The 17,970-nt window shown below is 46.3% G+C and overlaps 3 protein-coding genes and 1 long non-coding RNA gene across 4 annotated transcripts; 2 read left to right on the top strand and 2 right to left on the bottom strand.

The window, feature by feature from the left end:
• Positions 1-880: 880 nt before the first annotated feature.
• On the top strand, positions 881-9,152 carry LOC111081526 (protein tamozhennic). Its single transcript, XM_022368165.2, has 5 exons — positions 881-1,385; positions 4,914-5,075; positions 5,135-5,334; positions 5,398-6,741; positions 6,812-9,152. The coding sequence occupies exons 2-5, from the start codon at positions 4,952-4,954 to the stop codon at positions 7,709-7,711; spliced, it is 2,568 nt and encodes an 855-aa protein (XP_022223857.2). The 5' UTR covers positions 881-1,385; positions 4,914-4,951; the 3' UTR covers positions 7,712-9,152.
• Positions 3,508-4,513, bottom strand: LOC111081529. The gene is made up of 2 exons (XR_005967510.1): positions 4,235-4,513; positions 3,508-4,170 (listed from the first exon to the last, which is right to left on the bottom strand). It is a non-coding gene; the product is annotated as an uncharacterized LOC111081529 (long non-coding RNA).
• A 116-nt stretch (positions 9,153-9,268) lies between the features above and the next one.
• Positions 9,269-10,472, top strand: LOC111075078 (venom allergen 3-like). Its single transcript, XM_022368168.2, has 2 exons — positions 9,269-10,164; positions 10,225-10,472. Exons 1-2 carry the CDS (start codon positions 9,367-9,369, stop codon positions 10,273-10,275), a joined length of 849 nt encoding a protein of 282 aa, XP_022223860.1. The 5' UTR covers positions 9,269-9,366; the 3' UTR covers positions 10,276-10,472.
• Positions 10,203-17,815, bottom strand: LOC111081527 (protein kinase 4). The gene is made up of 7 exons (XM_041591793.1): positions 17,589-17,815; positions 14,169-14,223; positions 13,324-13,730; positions 13,007-13,116; positions 12,385-12,931; positions 12,016-12,323; positions 10,203-11,952 (listed from the first exon to the last, which is right to left on the bottom strand). Exons 3-7 carry the CDS (start codon positions 13,604-13,606, stop codon positions 11,860-11,862), a joined length of 1,341 nt encoding a protein of 446 aa, XP_041447727.1. The 5' UTR covers positions 13,607-13,730; positions 14,169-14,223; positions 17,589-17,815; the 3' UTR covers positions 10,203-11,859.
• Between the last annotated feature and the right edge of the window lie 155 nt (positions 17,816-17,970).

Genomic DNA, 17,970 nt, shown 5'->3' with positions numbered 1-17,970 from the left:
TTGATTTGTATGGGAACATTTTCAGCAGCATGAGGAAATGAATAGGCAGCATTGTTCCGCAACTTTGGCACGAAATGAGAAACAATCTGCATACCTTGGGAAAATGGATATTATGGACTTGAGATATTGTTTGTAATTTCAGGCTCGAATTAATGCAGATACTACTCAGTGTCTGTTTTAAAGATATTAACGAAATTTTTAAGCTCACAGGTACCAATAATAGGTATCAGAACCAGGATAAATGTATTTATAAAACAAAAAATATGCATTAATAGGTAAAAAACATGTCAATTTAGGATAAAATCATTATTAATGTTTCAATGAAGCTTGTAACAACAAATTAAACATCAATTAAAGGAAATACGGTACACACAAGCCCATACGCATAGAAGAAACTTGGTTGACCAGCAACAATGACGTCTCATTTAGTCAACATTTACGTTTTTGTTTGAACCTTTTTATGTAAACAATGCAATGAAAAAAAGGTCTGAAAACTAGCCAATTCTGAACAAAATTTATTGAGGAATTGGATAAAATTATTTGTTTAGGGCCGAGAGGGCCAACTAGCTAGTAATATTAAACGGGATATCAAAATCAAGGAATATCAACATTGAATGTTAAAAAAAGCAATCGATACTATCGTAATAGTATCGGGCTCAAATAATTATTAAAAAACCATTAAAACCTTTTAGGAACTTGTGCATTGTAAAAATTAGATGCCACCTGTCGATTTGTTAACAAATTTTTCTTCGTATTCTAGAGCAGCCAATTCAAACATATCAAAAGCGCAACAGCTGTAGCTCGATACTATCATGATAGTCGCAAAACCGTCGATAGTAGCAGATAGCAGCAAAACATGCATACTATCGATAGTGCCCTCGATGGTTTGACACCTCTAACGGATACGTGTTTTGGGAAATAAATATTCACTAATTTAGAAATGCAGCAAATTACGTGTGACTCCATTTCCTGATGCAAGCGAAGAGAGCAGCAACAAGTTTGTTGTAAGGGAATATTGTGAAAGCGTAGCAAAGATTTGTCAACACATAGAAGAAGAGGCCACCAGCGCCATAGTATTTGTTAATAATAAAAATAATAAAAAGCTGTCGCAGCAGCTGCTGCCGCTAAAACGCCAATAACAACGACAACGGCAGCCCCAGCCCCCCAATTGCGGAAGCTGAAACTGCCTTATCGTGTGTTGCTTGTTGCCTTCGGGAGTGCTAAAAATAAAACCCACCCACCCACACGACTACAAATTTTGGCAACAGCACGGGGCAAGGTGAACCTGGTGTGGACTCTCTTCCAGCTCGCTTCTGTCGGTGTTGCCAATGCGGAGACAATGCAGAAATGAAAATCATAAATACAACGTACAACTCGGAATTTCTGTAAGTAATTTGCCCTTTCCCTGCCATTCCCGATACTGTTTGGGTTAGATGGGAAATGAGAATCCGGTTGCCAGCAGAGGCAGGTTGCAATTGCAGGAAATAGATTCCTGGGCGGGATGATTAGCAGAGGGCACCAGCGGAAAGTATTCTCTTTTCTGGTCGTATGAGCTTTTATTTGGCTATATTTAGTGCCGCATTGCTGAAAATAAAAATTGGAGCACCCTGCCCGACACTTGCCGGCTGTCACATGCACAACCATAAAGTCTATAGAGTTGGCCAACATCGTGCCAAGTCTGCTAGCACATCGAAGAGACGACTGACTACCACCATCTTATTGCATATCCAATCCTCTGTTAACCTGAAATGGCTAATCAATATTTCATTTAATAGACCAACCAGAGCAGCAATGCAAACATTCGCCATCAGCATCAGGGCCCGTACCCCTAAATCAATAAAAGCTTCCAATCCCGGCCACATTGTGTCCATTGTCATTTTGTCAACACATGATTTTGGGCAAATTTTCGGCCAAATTCAAAGGCTTGTTGGCTCGCTTCCACACTGCCGCAGTCTGTTTGCCCGTAACCGAGCTGATGCTGCCTGCCTCGGCTTCTCATGGCCAGGCCATTCTGACGGTTTTAGATGGCCATCACCATGTGTGTGTCAACCGCTTTATGACATCAACTGACATCCCTACGAGGATGTACTGAAAATTCAATTACAATCCAACTCAATCGCAATGCAGACAACTGGATGGAATTCTATGAAATGGCTATCCATGCTGGTGCCAATCCGGAAAATTAAGGGGAAAACTGGCTCAGAGAATGTGCGAAGCTCCGACATGTCTAAACGGATTTCGAACAATTGGTTCAATTTGCATGAGAAATTCCTAGCCCAGTCCCAGCCATTCTCAGCCAGTCCCATGTTCTCAGCTGGCATCTTAGTTGCTGCGAAGTTTCCGATTTATTTCTGCTGCTATTTTGTTGCTGCCTTCCTAACCTTCCCTACATGCCATACTCTCGTATTGCACTTATTGATTTAAATTCCTCATTTATCTGTTAGTTCACATCTGAGTTCTATACTTATTCCATTACCCCGCCCGACCCCACCACTGTTTATCGGCTTCTGTTTCTGTTGCTCTTTCAATTTGAAATTGAATAAAATGTAATTTCAAACGGGGAAAGTAGAAATGTAGCGAGATTCTTAGCTAGAGGGGGAACTGACATCCAAATACTGATGTCAGTTACAACACACATTATTTCATTAAAAATGCTTTCAATGATTTCGACATTTAATTAAGGGTAATGAATTTCGCCAGCAGTTAGAGTTTTTGCATTTCAATTAGCTTTATAACATATTTCTCCCGACCAAAGAAGGACCTGTCAAATCCTCCGTGCAGATGAAGCCTTGCCCTAGACTCCTACCATGCAGCAGCATCCTCTGAAAGTCCTCCCTCCCTCGTTGTCACTGGCAACAGGAAGCTGGACCCTGAACCTGACTGACGGTGGCTGCTGCATTTACGAGTATTGCTGAGCTCTCGCTAATAAGCTTATGCGCCACTCAAGTGAAAATATTTTGCATCCAATTAAGAAAACCTTTGACAGCATAGCAGAGCAGAGTGCAGAGCGCGCACTCCACTCCACAGCAGCTGTAACATAATTTATTGGTTTAACGTTGCTTTTCCCCCTACGTACTACCTGCGCAATATTAAAAAGCATTCCCTTTTCGATGTGGAATCATTTAAGGCTCTAAAATATACCATTCTTGATCAGAATCAACAGCCACATCCCTGTTGTTTTTAGATAAAGCACTCAAACATTAGTATAAGCTGTAATTAAAATTTTTTAGCCAATCCTACAATCCTGTTTATATGTACATAAATACATACGAGTACATACCAAAATGAAATTCATAAAGCTCTATTGGAACTCTGGGTGTGTTTCTAGTGACATATGATTGTTGCCGATTCAAATACTTGTAGAGGTGAGGCACATACACTTGTACACTCCGCACCACTTGAATAGTGCATAGGAAACAAAGTTCAACAGAATAATACATATATGTAGTATATGTATTGTGATTATTACGGAGATAAATAAATATTAAAATTAAAACCATAAATTCATGCTTTGAAATAATAGTTTGGCGTATTTATGTAGTGTAGGGGAATACGGCCATTAGTGATGTCAGAATTTAACCTGAGAGTGAGATGTGCTATTTAAATGGCGCGAAGTGTTTTGTGTGTACTTTCAATCAACCGTTATCAGTGTTCTCTGTCTCCATCGCCATCTCTCTCCCACGCGCTTGGTCACCATTCATGCCGTGACTTGTTTCCCTTCTTCCTCTACTTTACATACTTCGCATTTTCTGTTTTAGCTTAGTTACTTATTCTCCTCTTTCACTTCACGTCACCCTTTGCTTTTCTGTTCTGGTTTGCATTTTGATTGCACACCAAACCGTGAAGTGAGTCACTTCTCAAGGTTATTCCAACGGTTCCCTCCCGCTCTCCCTCTCTCTCCGCTCTTCCCGCGTGCTGTTGTTGTTCTGCCTAAAGGCCAATGTACGATCTTTGGCTTATTTTACGATAGCCAGCCGATATCAAAATAATTATAAATGCTTTAGTGTTGGTGTACGTTTGTTTGTTGGTATAGAGAGATAGTGCGTGTGTGTGTCCGTGTATGTTTGTGGCTCGCATCGTGAATCCGTGGGGCTTCTCTGGGACATTTGTAAGATTTCGCATTGTTATTTGAGGAGCAGGCAGAACTTTTAACTTCTGGGAGGGAGCACACTGTTAATTATATTGACTTGGAATTTCACTCTCAATTGATGTCATTTAACAAAGAGAGTTATACTCGCAATCCATTTGTGATATCCGATAAGGGGAAATCCCTTTTTCCATTCATTCCGTTAGTGTTGTTGATTGCTGATCAGATCATCCCTGTTAAGGCAATTATTCTGTTATCCAATCACCTCTGTGTGTTCCTTTTGAATGATTCATTGTGCAAGTCGTTGGTTGAAACACTAATAACAGGTAAGAAGTCTGGTTTGGGTGGGTGCACCACCTCCTTGTGGCCAACGCCAACTGTTTTGCTCGGAAAACAAAGGCCTGCGAAGCTCCAGGCTACTATTGGCACGGCACTATCGATGACGGGCCACAACATGTGCGGGCTGCACATGTCCATTGTTTGCTCTTATCAGGCCAGTTATTGTTACTCCACTTGAGCCTACAATATGCATTGTTTAGTTAGTGTATGTTTTGTGCGCGACAGACGGTGGGTAGTTGGGGGCGTTGGGCCGGCGGTGTATCACACTAGCTGATGCGATGCATGTTGGTTGAGTGGCAAGTGCAGTCGGGAGGGAGGACAATCATTGTTGGGTAATTGCTTTGCCCTGCCTCCAGGCCCATTCACACATATGCATTCACATATATAGCCATCAACATTATCCTTGTGAAAATCAATAGCAAGTGAGATGCAAGGCATCTCGAGACTTGTTTTGTAACCTTGTATCGCTTTTGTGGCCTTGTTGCAGGACCATAAGGCACGCTGAATGAGAGTCCTTAAAGCAACATGTCGGATTTTTTGCCCCGCGACATTCTGCCCGACCTGTGGCAGGAGATACTTAAGCGCCACTGGTCGTTCCTCGAGACGGAGGAGAGCGTTCAGAAGCTCGAGGAGCGCAAGCAGCTAGAGGGTGTGTATGCGCGTTTTGCTTGAATGCTGGAACAATACTAATAAATTTGCTATTTGCAGGCTGCCTCAAGGAGTTCCTCTGCGTGGTGCCGCACGATCGCAAGTTCTTTCTGCCAGAGACGGGGCACATCCTGCGCAAATCAGTGCGAGAGCTGACCGAGTTCACGGCACAGAATGCCATCGTGGGATTCGAGACCATCAGCCAGTATGCCAACAACTTGTTTACCAAACCCTGGCGCAAGGAGTACCGAACCCTCAAGGTTGGCTTGTGCACCCAATCCATCTATCCGTCTATTGGCTAATTGCCCACTCTCTGCTTTCAGACATATTCGGGATGCTATCAGCATGATATACTGTCTCGCCTGCTGGACGCTGACCAGCTCTTCCTGGCCATGGGCTATAGGCGCATATCGGACGATACATTCGTCCTGGAGGGACCCATCTGCCCCGATCAGGTGACAAATGTATCGCGTGATGCGATGGCCGCCTACGTCGAGTGCCAGATCATGAAGCACATCCATGCAGGCGTCCACGCAGAGGGCTTCCCCTGCAGCTGGAAGGAGATTTTTCAATATCGAGAGCGCCACATTGGCGGAACCACACATTCGATCAAGGAGATTGTCTACCACCTGAATGAGAAGCGACTGCGCAAGGAGAAGATGTCGGAGAACACATACAGCAATGTGGCGACACTTTCCACCCAGACCCAGCCTCCGAAGAGCAGGGTAGTGGGTGCGGGCAGTGCGGGTGCGAGCCCCTGCGCTTTGCATGGCAACAACCTGGCCTATCCCACAAGCTCAAACAGTTGCGCCATGCATCACAATGTTGGTTCCCCGAATCTCAGTCTCGTAGGCACCAACGACTCGTTGTCGGGGAAATACTTGCCGCCATATCCCGCCCCACCACCGCAGCAGCAGCAGACGGCTGGAGGAGGGCTGATGAGCCACTCGCGCAGCCTGGAACACTACCAGGAACCTCACAATGTCTTCCAGCATCGACACTCTTTTGACCAGCAGTGCCAGGCCATGCATCAGCACTCGCATGTCTACGAGGCGCCCTACGACTGCCTGGACGGACTGAGCATGGGCAGCAGTGTCTCCTATGCGGCGGTCGCCGGTGGCTACAATGCGCCCGGAAATCGTTATCCCCTTCCCTACAACATCTCCAACCAACTGAATGCCCAGTATGCCACGCCCGCCGATGTCTTTACGAATGCGGAGCACAATATGTACGCGACCATTGAGAAGACGGGCGCGTCGGCCTCCGGTCCGATGCATAGTTGTGACTATCACAGGCGTCAAGGTCAGGCCCCAGCCATGCAGCACAGACAGAGCACGTATCCGCCGGACCATCACCTGATCGATTTCGACGAACGTGCCCATCTGACGCAGCACGACTATGGTGCCCATGACTACGATCCGCGGCTGTACGAGCACCGAGGCCACGGCGGCCACCTGCGTGGCAATGCTGCCATTTACGCGCCACCGCCTGATCCGATGTCATATGGCGGCTACGATCTGCCCACCACTCTGCCGCATTCGCAGCCGCCGCCACCCACTGCTCAGGACAGGTATGTCTATGCCCGGCCTGTGCCCAAGGCCAGTCGGACGCGGGCCCTGGCAGAGTCTGGCTTCGATCCGCGACGCGCCGATCGCGACCTGATGCAGGTAAGTGCACAAATCTGGCTCTCATTCTCATTAGATAGTTGTGCAAAATTTGACTTCTTTTTGGCAACAGGATCCAATGGACAATAACCGTAAGATGCACAAGGAATTGAAGGAGCGGGCCAGTCGGACGGCGCCCGCGGATGCATACCACAGCAGAAGGCAGCAGACAGTCAACGATCCTGATATACCCACCACTGTTGCGGACATGACAGCAGCATACGAGACGGCGAGTCTGGATGACTTCGCAACGCTGAGCAGCGCCTCACCGCCGCTGATGCCCAAGGTGCAGGAGGGTGTCGGCAGCTTTGAGTCCTGGAACTATGTATTTAAGAACCTGGAGCGCTCTGGCTACTCCAAAGACTTGGGGGATCGTGAGGATTTGCTGGTGCAAAGCTTGGATCTGGACTCGTTGACCATATCCAATGGCAGTGCGAATCCTGCTGAGAAAACCTCGCGACGCGACACAGCCAAGACACAGCCGGTAACACGTGCAGCTAGTGCCGCTGTTGTGGAGGCAAGTGGTGGCAAGGGAACACGTTTCAGTGCAGCCAATGCGGAGACAAGTGGCGGGAAGACACGCACGCTGGAGAAGAAGACTGGGGCCATCCGCAGGGAGGCCAAGGTTGTGCAGGCGCCAGCGCCCACGTTGGTGCCGAACAGCAGCAGCGCGGGCGTGAAGAAAGTGAAGTCCGCCTTGAAAACGGCCACAATAGACAATAGAGGAACTGGGTCGCGCAATCGCACCGGGGCTGTGCCAAAGCAGCCGCCGCCAGTGTCCACGCAGCTGATTGTGACGAGTCCGAATGAGTGGAGCTGTCGCTTCTGCACGTTCCTCAACCCAAACACGAAGCGCATCTGCGAGATGTGCAGCCGCAGCAAGGACTTCAATCTGGAGGCAGCCACAGCGGCGTCGTCATCGGCAGCGGCTGCAGCGGCGAGCGTCTCCCATGCTTCCTCAACCTGCGTCTAGGCGATAGTCTGGACGAATTCCCCTTCCCTCAAATACACCTTCACCCCCTTAGTGATACAAAACAGTGCAGTGTAAAGCTAGATATATTTTTATACGACCCATGTGCAGCCCTGTGCGTGTCTCTAGGATCTAGTCTCGTAGCGTACGGATTGCAGCCACCTTTTGTTGTGGAACGGAGGAGCATCAGCAGGACAGGACAACAGGACTGGACAGGACTTGTGCATACGAAGTATTCTATTTAGTTAGCCCTACCTGTAAACACACGCTTTAATTAGTTATAGATTGTTTCCCCATTGTTGAGGGCGTCGCTTCTGTTTCAAATTTTGTGCCTCCCCCCTGCTGGCTGTCTGCTCTGCATATGGGCATACAATAATACTATTGTATACATGCAAAAGCAAATTCATTTTATAGATTTGTACGCGCGTGCCAGACAGAAATGGCGATGGCGATAGCGATAGCGATAGCGACAGCGAGAGAGGAGAGAGAGTGAAACACGAACTTTGTATATTTGTAGGCAATGGAAAACAACTGATAATTATATACCTTATATTCATAGTTTCATTCATAGTACGTACGAGTATAACCGAAATTGAACGAAAATGAACTTAATACACACACACACACACACACACACATATTCAGCTAATATACCTTTTCGACCATTTCATACTAAATACCTAAATACTAAATAATACCTATAACTACCTACCTATAGCCGTAGAGTAAGTAACTAAAATTTGAGAAACGATCAAGCAGAACTGGTCCGGGTACGGGTACGGGTTGTTAACTTAAAATTTTTGATTCGAATTTTACTGAAACGAAGGGAAGTACGAGAATAGTGCAAATTTCTACAAATGAACTATTTAACGTTTCCTTTTCCATAGTCCTCCACTTGATGAGAGGAGCAGAGGGGCTCAAAGGAATTGGGAAAGGGGCATAGATAAAAGTGCAAACTGAAAGCAAACAGCTCATCCCACCCACCCAATGCTAGATAGCCAGACCCCCCGCCACACAGTGTCCACACCTCCCCCTCGTCCCACACAATGCAATTTGTTTGTTGAAATGTTAAGATTAATGTTGATATATTAGGAACGGAACCCAATATTCTAATTGCGCTATCCATGAGCGGTGCACGATGAACCCAATCCTGTAAGATGCGCAAGCATAGCCGATATTTTTATAAAGATAAACGAAACCACGTACCTATTGCTCTTTGTTAGATATATACCTACCTATTTAATTGGGTTTTATTTGATTTGATTTGATTATTTATTTATTGTTAGTAGTTTGAGACCCAAATGCCTTTTATAATAACCTTTGCAGACAAATCCACATAAGATGAAATAATATAGGTAGAGAAAAAATATAAAAATTTTGCTGAAACTTTCAAGCGCAATCTTCGCTCAAAATTATAATAAAATGCAAATGCAAATACAAAAACTAAAACTAAAAGTGAACTTAATTTAATATTATGGCATGCTATTACCGAATGAATTTAGAGGCAATCTTTTTCCCGAAACCTTAAAGAATGAAAACAATAAAAACATTTGATAAACATTTGACAGTGTTTAACTTTTCGAAAATCAGACAAGTACTCACTCGTGTTTAATTTTAGTTTTTTGTTTTACTATAAATTTCGCGTTCAGTTAAGCAGAATGCTCCTGGTACTCTTGGGGATGATGCCACTCCTGCCGCACATATCCGCCTATAACTATTGCCACAATGAAAGCCATTCCTGCATTGCGGCCAACAAGCTTCACTTCATGTGCCGCCTGGATGCAGAGCTGCCGCCCGTTGCCACTTACAGGGGCACCATTCCCGACACCAAGCTGATGCATAGGATAATACTGAAGCTGATAAACGGCTATCGGGACAGGTTGGCCAGCGGCTTCCTGGAGACGCGCAACAAGAAAATGTTTCCCGCTGCCAAACGAATGCGTGAGCTCATCTGGGACCAAGAGCTGGGCTACATGGCCCGCAGCCATGTCGCCACAGTGTCGTTCAAACACTCAGAGTGCCGGTCCACCCAGCGGTTTCCGATGGCAGGCGAGGCGCTGGGTGTTGTGGGCTCCACAACCGATAAGCGCAGCATATTCCAGATATTGAAGTTGAACTTCGATCGGATGTTCGATGAACACCTATTTGTGGAGGATCCCGAGTCGCTCGTATCATACTTCGATGCCAGCATACACATGGATGCCGGGCACTTCTGTACCTTAATTAGCGATCGCATTTCGCGTGTGGGCTGTGGTGTCGCTATGGCCACAGACTGCGGTTACGATAAGTCCAAGGGGCATTGTCACTTCATAACCTGCCACTTTGACTTTACCAATATTCACGGTTCGTATGTGTATAAGGATGGATCACCAGCCAGCGATTGCCAGATCTGGGGGGCGGATCCCAGCAAGGAATATCAGCATCTCTGTGGCAACGAGCAGGGAATATTCGAGCAGGTAATCGGTCAATATCAACTGGTGCTGGTGCTCTTTTAACCCATGGTGTCTCTTCTGCAGGATCATGGCGATGAGGACTTGAGTAATAAAACAAAAGTCAAGGGTGTTTAATGCACATATATTCTGTATTCTGTATGCTATGATTTTTGTTGTTGCACGAGTACCAAAGCTCAAGCGTAACATTCGAAATACAATTTTTGTACAATTCCTACGATCCTTTTTCAAATTGAACTAACATTGACCAGGCCTGTTCGGTTCGATTCGGTTCGTTTGGTTTGCGATTTCATTTGTGATTTAAATACACATTTAATTGGAATTTTAAACTATTTCTTCAACATTTCTTTTAGTTTTTGTTTGTTTTTGTTTCATCATTTATATCCATTTAATTTCCCTCTAATCGCTAACAGACTTAGTCAGTTTTTGCTTTTACTATCGATTATGATACCTTTACTATTTTTTTTTTTTTACGAATGAAACCCCCCCTCCCCTTCATCGGCGTACATTACTTCTAGCGTTAGAGTTAATACATTCAAAGATTCTAATTTGGGACAATACGAATACTTTTTTAGCTTCAGACTACGTTTTTTTTTTCAGATCGTTCGGATTAATAATAAATAATTAATTAACATTGCACCGTTTCATATCGTGTCGTCTTTTCGATGAAGTTAAATTGGTTTCGCATTGACTTTCAGGGAACAACTGACTTGTCTCTAAACACCACAACGCACAAAAGTGCCGACTAGCTTAATTGTTTGGACAATAACAACTAGTAGTAGTAGTAGTAGTGTCATTCCATCTTCTTCTGCTTCTATATTCTGTCTCTGCGTAATCCAAATGGCTTGATATCCCCAGACAAAAAAACTACGAGTGAGTATGCATTTTCAACGGCACTGGAACTGGAATGCCACCCAACTACACCTTAATGTTGGATCTTGTCTAGAGTAATCCTTCTAGTTTTGCTATGCATGTACAAAAATACATATAAACACTACGGATAAAGCAAAGGTTTGGACAAATCCTGTTTGGGATTCCTTCCGGATTACGATAAGCTCGAGCGAAAGAGCCTAGTGCATAGGGAAAAGGTTCCACATTTCGTTTCGTTTCATTCAAGGGATACAACACCCTAAAGGAAAGAACACACATTAAATATATTCATCTGCAAGGTGGGTTAATGCCTATAATATAATTAGTTCATCTTCGATTCGATTCAATTCAATTCGATACAATTGCAAAACGTTGCCGAAATCTTGGCCTTGCTTAAACATCTATAAATCCTACAGTTGACACCAAAAATATATGTACTTGTCGCCGCTTAATTAGTTTCATTCCCTTCCCAATTGATCTCTTTAAAGCCCATCATCCGCTGGCTGGCCAACGCCAATTGGCATTCCATTCTATGAATTACTTTTGATACTCTATAATAACAAACCTACATATGTATACATACTACAATATATGTACTCGTATCAGTGCACTTGAACTGCAAATTAGTGTGCAAACATTCAGTGCAAATTACGTGAAGCTGCTCCTTCCGGTACTGTACCAAACGGGAGGAGTACTTACTACATAGAACATTCACATCGTTTGCTTTCGACTAATCTTCGAATAATTCTATAAGACAATGGGACATCTTTTTCAGCAAATCTATAGCCCACCAGTGGGTGTGGTCTGTGGATGCGGGTCTCGGGTCTCCCTCTACAAAATGGTGCATCCAGAGCCATGCATTACCTCGCTGATGAACATGGGTGTGCCGGCGCCCAGGCCGCCGTCTGTCTTATGGTGTTCGTTCTGCAAGAAATCGGGACGGAACTCTCAGATGGCATGGGAATGGCAGTGGCGCATTCTACTCACATCATCGTAGTCGCAATCGAAGTAGTTACTCTGGCAGTCCATGCACCGACAGCTCTCGGACATTTTGCATGTGATGCCCCATTGCTTGGCCAGATCCTTGTAGATCTCCTTGCTCGTCTTGTTGCTCATCATTTCCGGTGTGAGCAGATTGGTGTGGCAATTGGATTGTTGCTGCTGCTGCTGCTGCTGTTGCTGGCGACGTCCACTGCGGGAACGGGAAGCCACCGAACCGGAGGCGGAGCCGGAACAGCAGGCTTCCTGGCACAGCTGACTGTTGCTAGAGACGGGCCTCGAATTGGAATTGCCACCTGTGGTGTACGGGGGTAGATAATTAATTTATTCCTTGGGTCAAAGGGCGTTCGGCCTCACCCTCGTTGTAGCTGACGTAGCTGCCGCGATTCAAAAGTGGGTCGTAGAATGCTGCTGCCTGACTGCTGGTGCTGGCCTCGTCCCCGTCGGGAGCCGCCTCCTCTCCGGCCGCCCCACGCTCCTCGCTGCACTGGGCACACTGGTCGTCCGTGCACTGGCTCTGCCCTGCATCATTCTCGTCTCCGGCGTAGAGGTTGTCCGTGCACCGGGAAGAGGATGCCGCCATTTCCGTTTCCAGTAGAAATTCGTTCACGCTAATCGTGTTGAGGTCGTCCTCCGGACAATCGAACTCCGTGTCGCTCTGCTGCTCCAGCTCGAACACTCCCTCGCGCTCCCCCTCGTTGTTGTTGTTGTTGTTGTTGTGGTGGTTGCCCCCGAGGCTGCTGCTGGCGCCGCAATGTGAGTAGTTCTGGTTGAGATTCTGCTGGCAGTCCGGATCGTTGCACAGGCTGCTGCTGGTGCTGCTTCTGCTGTTCCCCCCCTCCAGCTGCTCCAAGGTGGCGCTGTCCTGGGACACCTGTCGCTGATGCTGGGACAAGCGCGTGTCCTTTTAATGGAATTCCGGAATGGGTTAGAAAGTCAAATGCTACGGGATAGGGATCCATGGGTACTTTGTACGAACCTCCTCTAGCACATGCTCGTAGGAAGGCGGTGGGGTGGTGGGTAAAATCTCGGCATCCGTGTCCGTCAGCGACTCGTTGATGCACGGCGTGCGGCTCTGGTTGAGGTAACCTGCAAGAGATCCAAACAATTGAGCATGCAGCCACGAAGGGGTAAGGAATATTCCAACTCCAGAAGACTAGCAAGATGGTGCATTAAATGGCTGAATTAGAAACATGCACGAAGGTACAGTAGAGGATTCATGCGGCTAGTAACTAATTTTGAGAGGACGTTTAAGCTGGCAGGACTCTTCAGTCCATTCCTACTGCTGGTACTTACGCATGCTGTTGCTGTTGCTGTTCTGTGGCAAGAGACGCTTTCGCTCGCTGCTCATTGGACCCAGACCATTGCAGTCGGCCAGGTCTAGGCTGGAGCTGCTGCTGGCCTCCACTTCCACGTGCTGCTGGAGCAGCTCTTGGTTGTTGTGGTGCTGTTGTTTCTGAACCTCCTGCTGCTGTTGCTGGTTGCCCAGTAGAGCCTCGTTCACCTGCGGATCCGGGTCGTGCTCTTGCGATGTACTCCGGGAGCTGCCCATGCGAAACTTCAGCTTAAATGGCGCCATGGCTCTTGGTCTCTCTAAATGTGGTTATGTATCGGCGGAGCCTCCTCCTTTCAGTTCTGTCTAGCAGCTGTGATTCCCGTAGATGCGTCTTCTAGGGATATTAGCATTTGGACCTTGTCTTCTTCTGATCTCACGACATTGATGTGAACGAAACAATTACGGTAGAGAGAGAGAGAGAGTGAGAGAGAGAGAGAGAGAGAGAGTACGAAGAGCAATAGAAGGAGAAGGAGAAACATACAGATACAGATACATAGAAGGATATACATGATATACAGGATACAGTTTCAAATAGAGTGAATAAATAAAAAACAATACTCGAGCAGACATGGACACAGGGATTGGATGGGCTAGCTGTGTCCCACATTTGAATTAAACCGATTTATATGCATTTACATACTCGTAGTGGCTTTTCAGTGGAGTTTACAATATGAATGGATTATTGAACAATTTGTGTGTGTGTGGTTTTGGCTTTATTCGCTGGTCTGCTTGCATGCACGGGCTTTGTTTTAAATAAATTACTGTACTGTAGCTTAATTAATTCCTCTGAATATTTTCCACTTACCCAGAATGCAGAATGCCCTGCCCTGGCCTGCTCGAATCGAACCGAATCCAGTGAGCTATAATTAAATTATAGAATTAATTATAAAATTTCATAAATCGGAGGACACGACTGCCAGATGCAGCAAATGAAATGCGCAGTAGGTGGCAGAATACAACGAGAACAAAACAAAGACAGAGAGCAGACGGAAGTGGGGCCACATTCCACATTCCTCTCAGATTTGGAATATTTGAGTACATCTTATATATATAAGTGCTATTCTATTCCCAATCTATGTACATCAAATATATCATTAAAAATATATAAAATAATTTATATTAAATGAAACAAATTCTAAAGTTGAAACAATAAAAAAGGGATATTTAAGTTGCTAAAAACACCCCTGTAATGTGCTGGTACTGTACACACTTCCGACTTGAGGAGGCCTGACTGTAACTGTTTGACCGCGTTTACCAAATTTAAAGCGCCCCCCACACTTGAGCTGTTTTTAGTTTCCATGAGAGCAGCACGCGACAAGTTGTTGCAAGTTTGGATCTCCATATGCGACCCACTCAAAGAGCAGGCCAGACGATGACTGTGTTCTCATTATTATGCAGATTACACAGCCACCCAGTTTTACATGCAGCGCCAAGGACCTAAGATGAGATGAGATGAGACTCCACACCTATTCAAGGAAGGTCCTGGAACCACCTACGCGTGGGTGGGTACTCGTAGTTACGAGTGTGTGCCGAAACTATGATTAGCTTTTTGGGGCTGGCTGCTGCACTGCGAGCAAACTCATTTCCTTGGGGACTGTGTTCCGCATTTACCGGATGATTCGATGATTGTGTGTGTGTGGTTGAATGTGACTGCCAATTAAGTCGGCAATCAGAGTGTGGCAAACATATGTACATATGTACAATGCACATACATAATCATACTTTGATAGATTCTCTACTGATTGCTCAACATATTCCGCGAATCATTCTCTTTGCATGTTAATTCTGCAAACATTTACATTTACCACTTGCATGCGAGTATTTGCAGACAATAAACTTCCAATTGCTGTTGACTCGGCAAGCAGCAGCATCGGATGGATCCTGACTCACAGTCCAGAGCGGGAGTGCTCCGCTCAGTGCCCTGATTGGATGCATGCAAATCCCCAGGTTATATATTCATAAGCAGCACTGCCATGAGATGGGATGAGGCGAAGCGAGCGAAGCCCGAACAATGGCAAATAGCAATCATCCGCCATCGAGCCTCCCCACCCATGCCTATGTACACAGGTACTCGTCCTGTACTGTGCCTTCGTTTCATGGAGAAGTCCCCTCCCTCCCTCCCTTTCCATGGAGCAGCTTGCGTTCTGTGGCTCGGAGTCTGCTGGCTCTCACTTGAATATTGTAGTACGAGTATGCCGCACCTTAACCGAAATACTCTGCAGCGGTGACAATCTATTGTCGTTGGCATGTCCTTGGAGCAACAGTTGGTGACATTCCCCACCCCCCCACCGAGAGGTAGATGCCTGCATTTCTAATGTACCCCCAACCGCAACCGCAACGTCTTGGCAGCCAGCAGAGCCATTGATTATGAATTCTTTATGAACCCCACAGAACGTCAGTCAAACGCAAGGAAGTGCAGATGCAGGAAGCGGCAGGAGAGGAAGGGAAGGGTGAACGGGTTCTATAGAATAGGGAGGGAATACCCCCTGGTATGGGAAGTCTTAATCTTTAATCGAAACTTTTTGACTTGCAGCCCCATGGCAGAAACAATCTATCTGACATTCTCATTAATTTCACAGCAAGGCAGCTAGCAGGGGCATCGATCCTATCTTCCTTCCATGGCCCGGACAACTTTCCTGTCCCTGCTTACTGCTTACGTGGGCAGGAAAGGAGGGGGGGCCAGCACGAACAAGTTGAGTCCAGGCTGCCGTAAATTGTTTTTCTCGTTGCTGTCGCTGTCGCAAACAAAGACATTACAAATTGGCCGTGAGAATTAATCAAATATAAACGAAAGTGGTACGAGTATATGAAGGCCAGGTCCGAAGAGTGCACCGTACCCGTACCCGTACCTGGACCTGGACCAGGGTACATCAACTGCTATAAATAGTCGTCCAGTCTGACCCAGATAGTATTTGTATGTTACAGCACAAAACAAAACAAAACAAAAAACCAACTGCATTCTATATTGCCATTCCATGTGAGCTGCCTCCCGCTGACAGGCGCTCCATGGTCCAGCCTCGAGGTCCTGTCAAATACAAAGCATAAATAAATGCATTTCAACTTTGGCCACCGTGCACACCGTACACCGTACATCGTACAGTAGGTGGAGCAGGAGGAGGGCTAGAGCACTGGACTGCTTTTGACGCATCCGAGGACGCTCCCCTCCCCAGCCCTTTGCTGGTTTTTCAGGCCACTCACTTCTGCGGTCTAAATTCATCGCCTGTGGAATTGTATCTGCGGAGTGCAGGAGATGCAAATTGCTTTCCCTTCTTTGTGGCCATTGGATAGCCCATCAGCCATCAGCATCAACATTATCCTGTACCCCCACGCCCAGGTCTGGTCATAAAATCAAAAGGAAAGTGAATTCTCGTTTTCTTTTGGCCATTATTGGGAACGAAAACGAAACGTTTGCCGCGAAATGGAATCGAATGAATATTTAAGTTCAGTTTTTTATGATCGCTGGTTTTTGGGGCTCCATCAAAAGGGGATTGTCGCCGAAGCCCAACACCCATCAATGGTTGAGTCGGAGGGAGAGTCGGACAATTACGCAAATTGGATATTAATTGGCTGGCTGGCTGCTCTGCACTGCTCCCGCTGACACTCGAACCGCAATTACTGGCACAGAAATGGGCGACGGGACGGGACGGGGACTGAGACGGGGCCACCACGTAAGCAAACACACGAACAAGTGTCAAAAGGGATGGGTGTGGAATAGGGATAAGGGATAGGGGATAGGTTCATCATCGATATCAATACCATTCCATTGCTGCGACAGAAGCGACACCCGACGATGATGGAGTGGCCGGACCAAGTCAGGACATGGCCAACAATGGCATCATCAGCATACGGGAGGAGACTGACTCACTGGAATGAAGGCGACGCAATACGCGAAGCCACGGCGGGTGCAGACAACTACATGCACATCCATTGTGGCCGTGGCTTGACGTTTGTCTGTGCTCTGGAAAGCTGATACCTAATTGTGTAAACAGCCTGGGGCTTGGCCGTTGCCACTTTATTGTCTTATTCTATCCACACTCGTATTGTGGTAGCCGTACACGGACGGACACTCGCTTTCACGATTCTTTGTGTCCGCAACTGACACTGGAGACTCCCTTCTCGCCAGGCGATGAAAAATCGAAAAACACATGTCAAAGCCTTCGGCTGAAGCTGGTGAAGCTATGGGGGCGGGGGTATGGGATTGGGAATGGGAATGGAATGCACTCACCTGTCTAGAAGCCTACAATCAAATGCACATTCTCATCAATTTATTTGGCAAACACATTTCCTCGAACCAGGCGGCCACTTTTGTTCCTCCGATTTCACTTTAATTACAATGGAAATTACTCTTTTCCTGACTGCGTTTTTGGGGTTTGTGTGTTCGTTTATTTTTCTTGCAGGCATTCACACAACTCGGCCTCCTGACTGCCACAGACTGTGAAAAGGTGGCCGAAGGACGGAGCTTTTATTGTCCTCGGCGGACGAGAAAGCTTTGGAGAAAGTGGAGAAAGCTTGACAGAGGACGACGCCTGCGCTGCTCTCCTTCCGGCAATTCTGTTTCATTGTTTTGCACCGTTTAGTGCTTTGCACCACAAATCCTTGCCTCCTCT

Source organism: Drosophila obscura, unplaced genomic scaffold (assembly GCF_018151105.1).
Source record: "Drosophila obscura isolate BZ-5 IFL unplaced genomic scaffold, ASM1815110v1 contig_151, whole genome shotgun sequence".
Taxonomy (NCBI): Eukaryota; Metazoa; Arthropoda; class Insecta; order Diptera; family Drosophilidae; genus Drosophila; species Drosophila obscura.
This window is presented reverse-complemented; position numbering and strand designations above follow the sequence as displayed.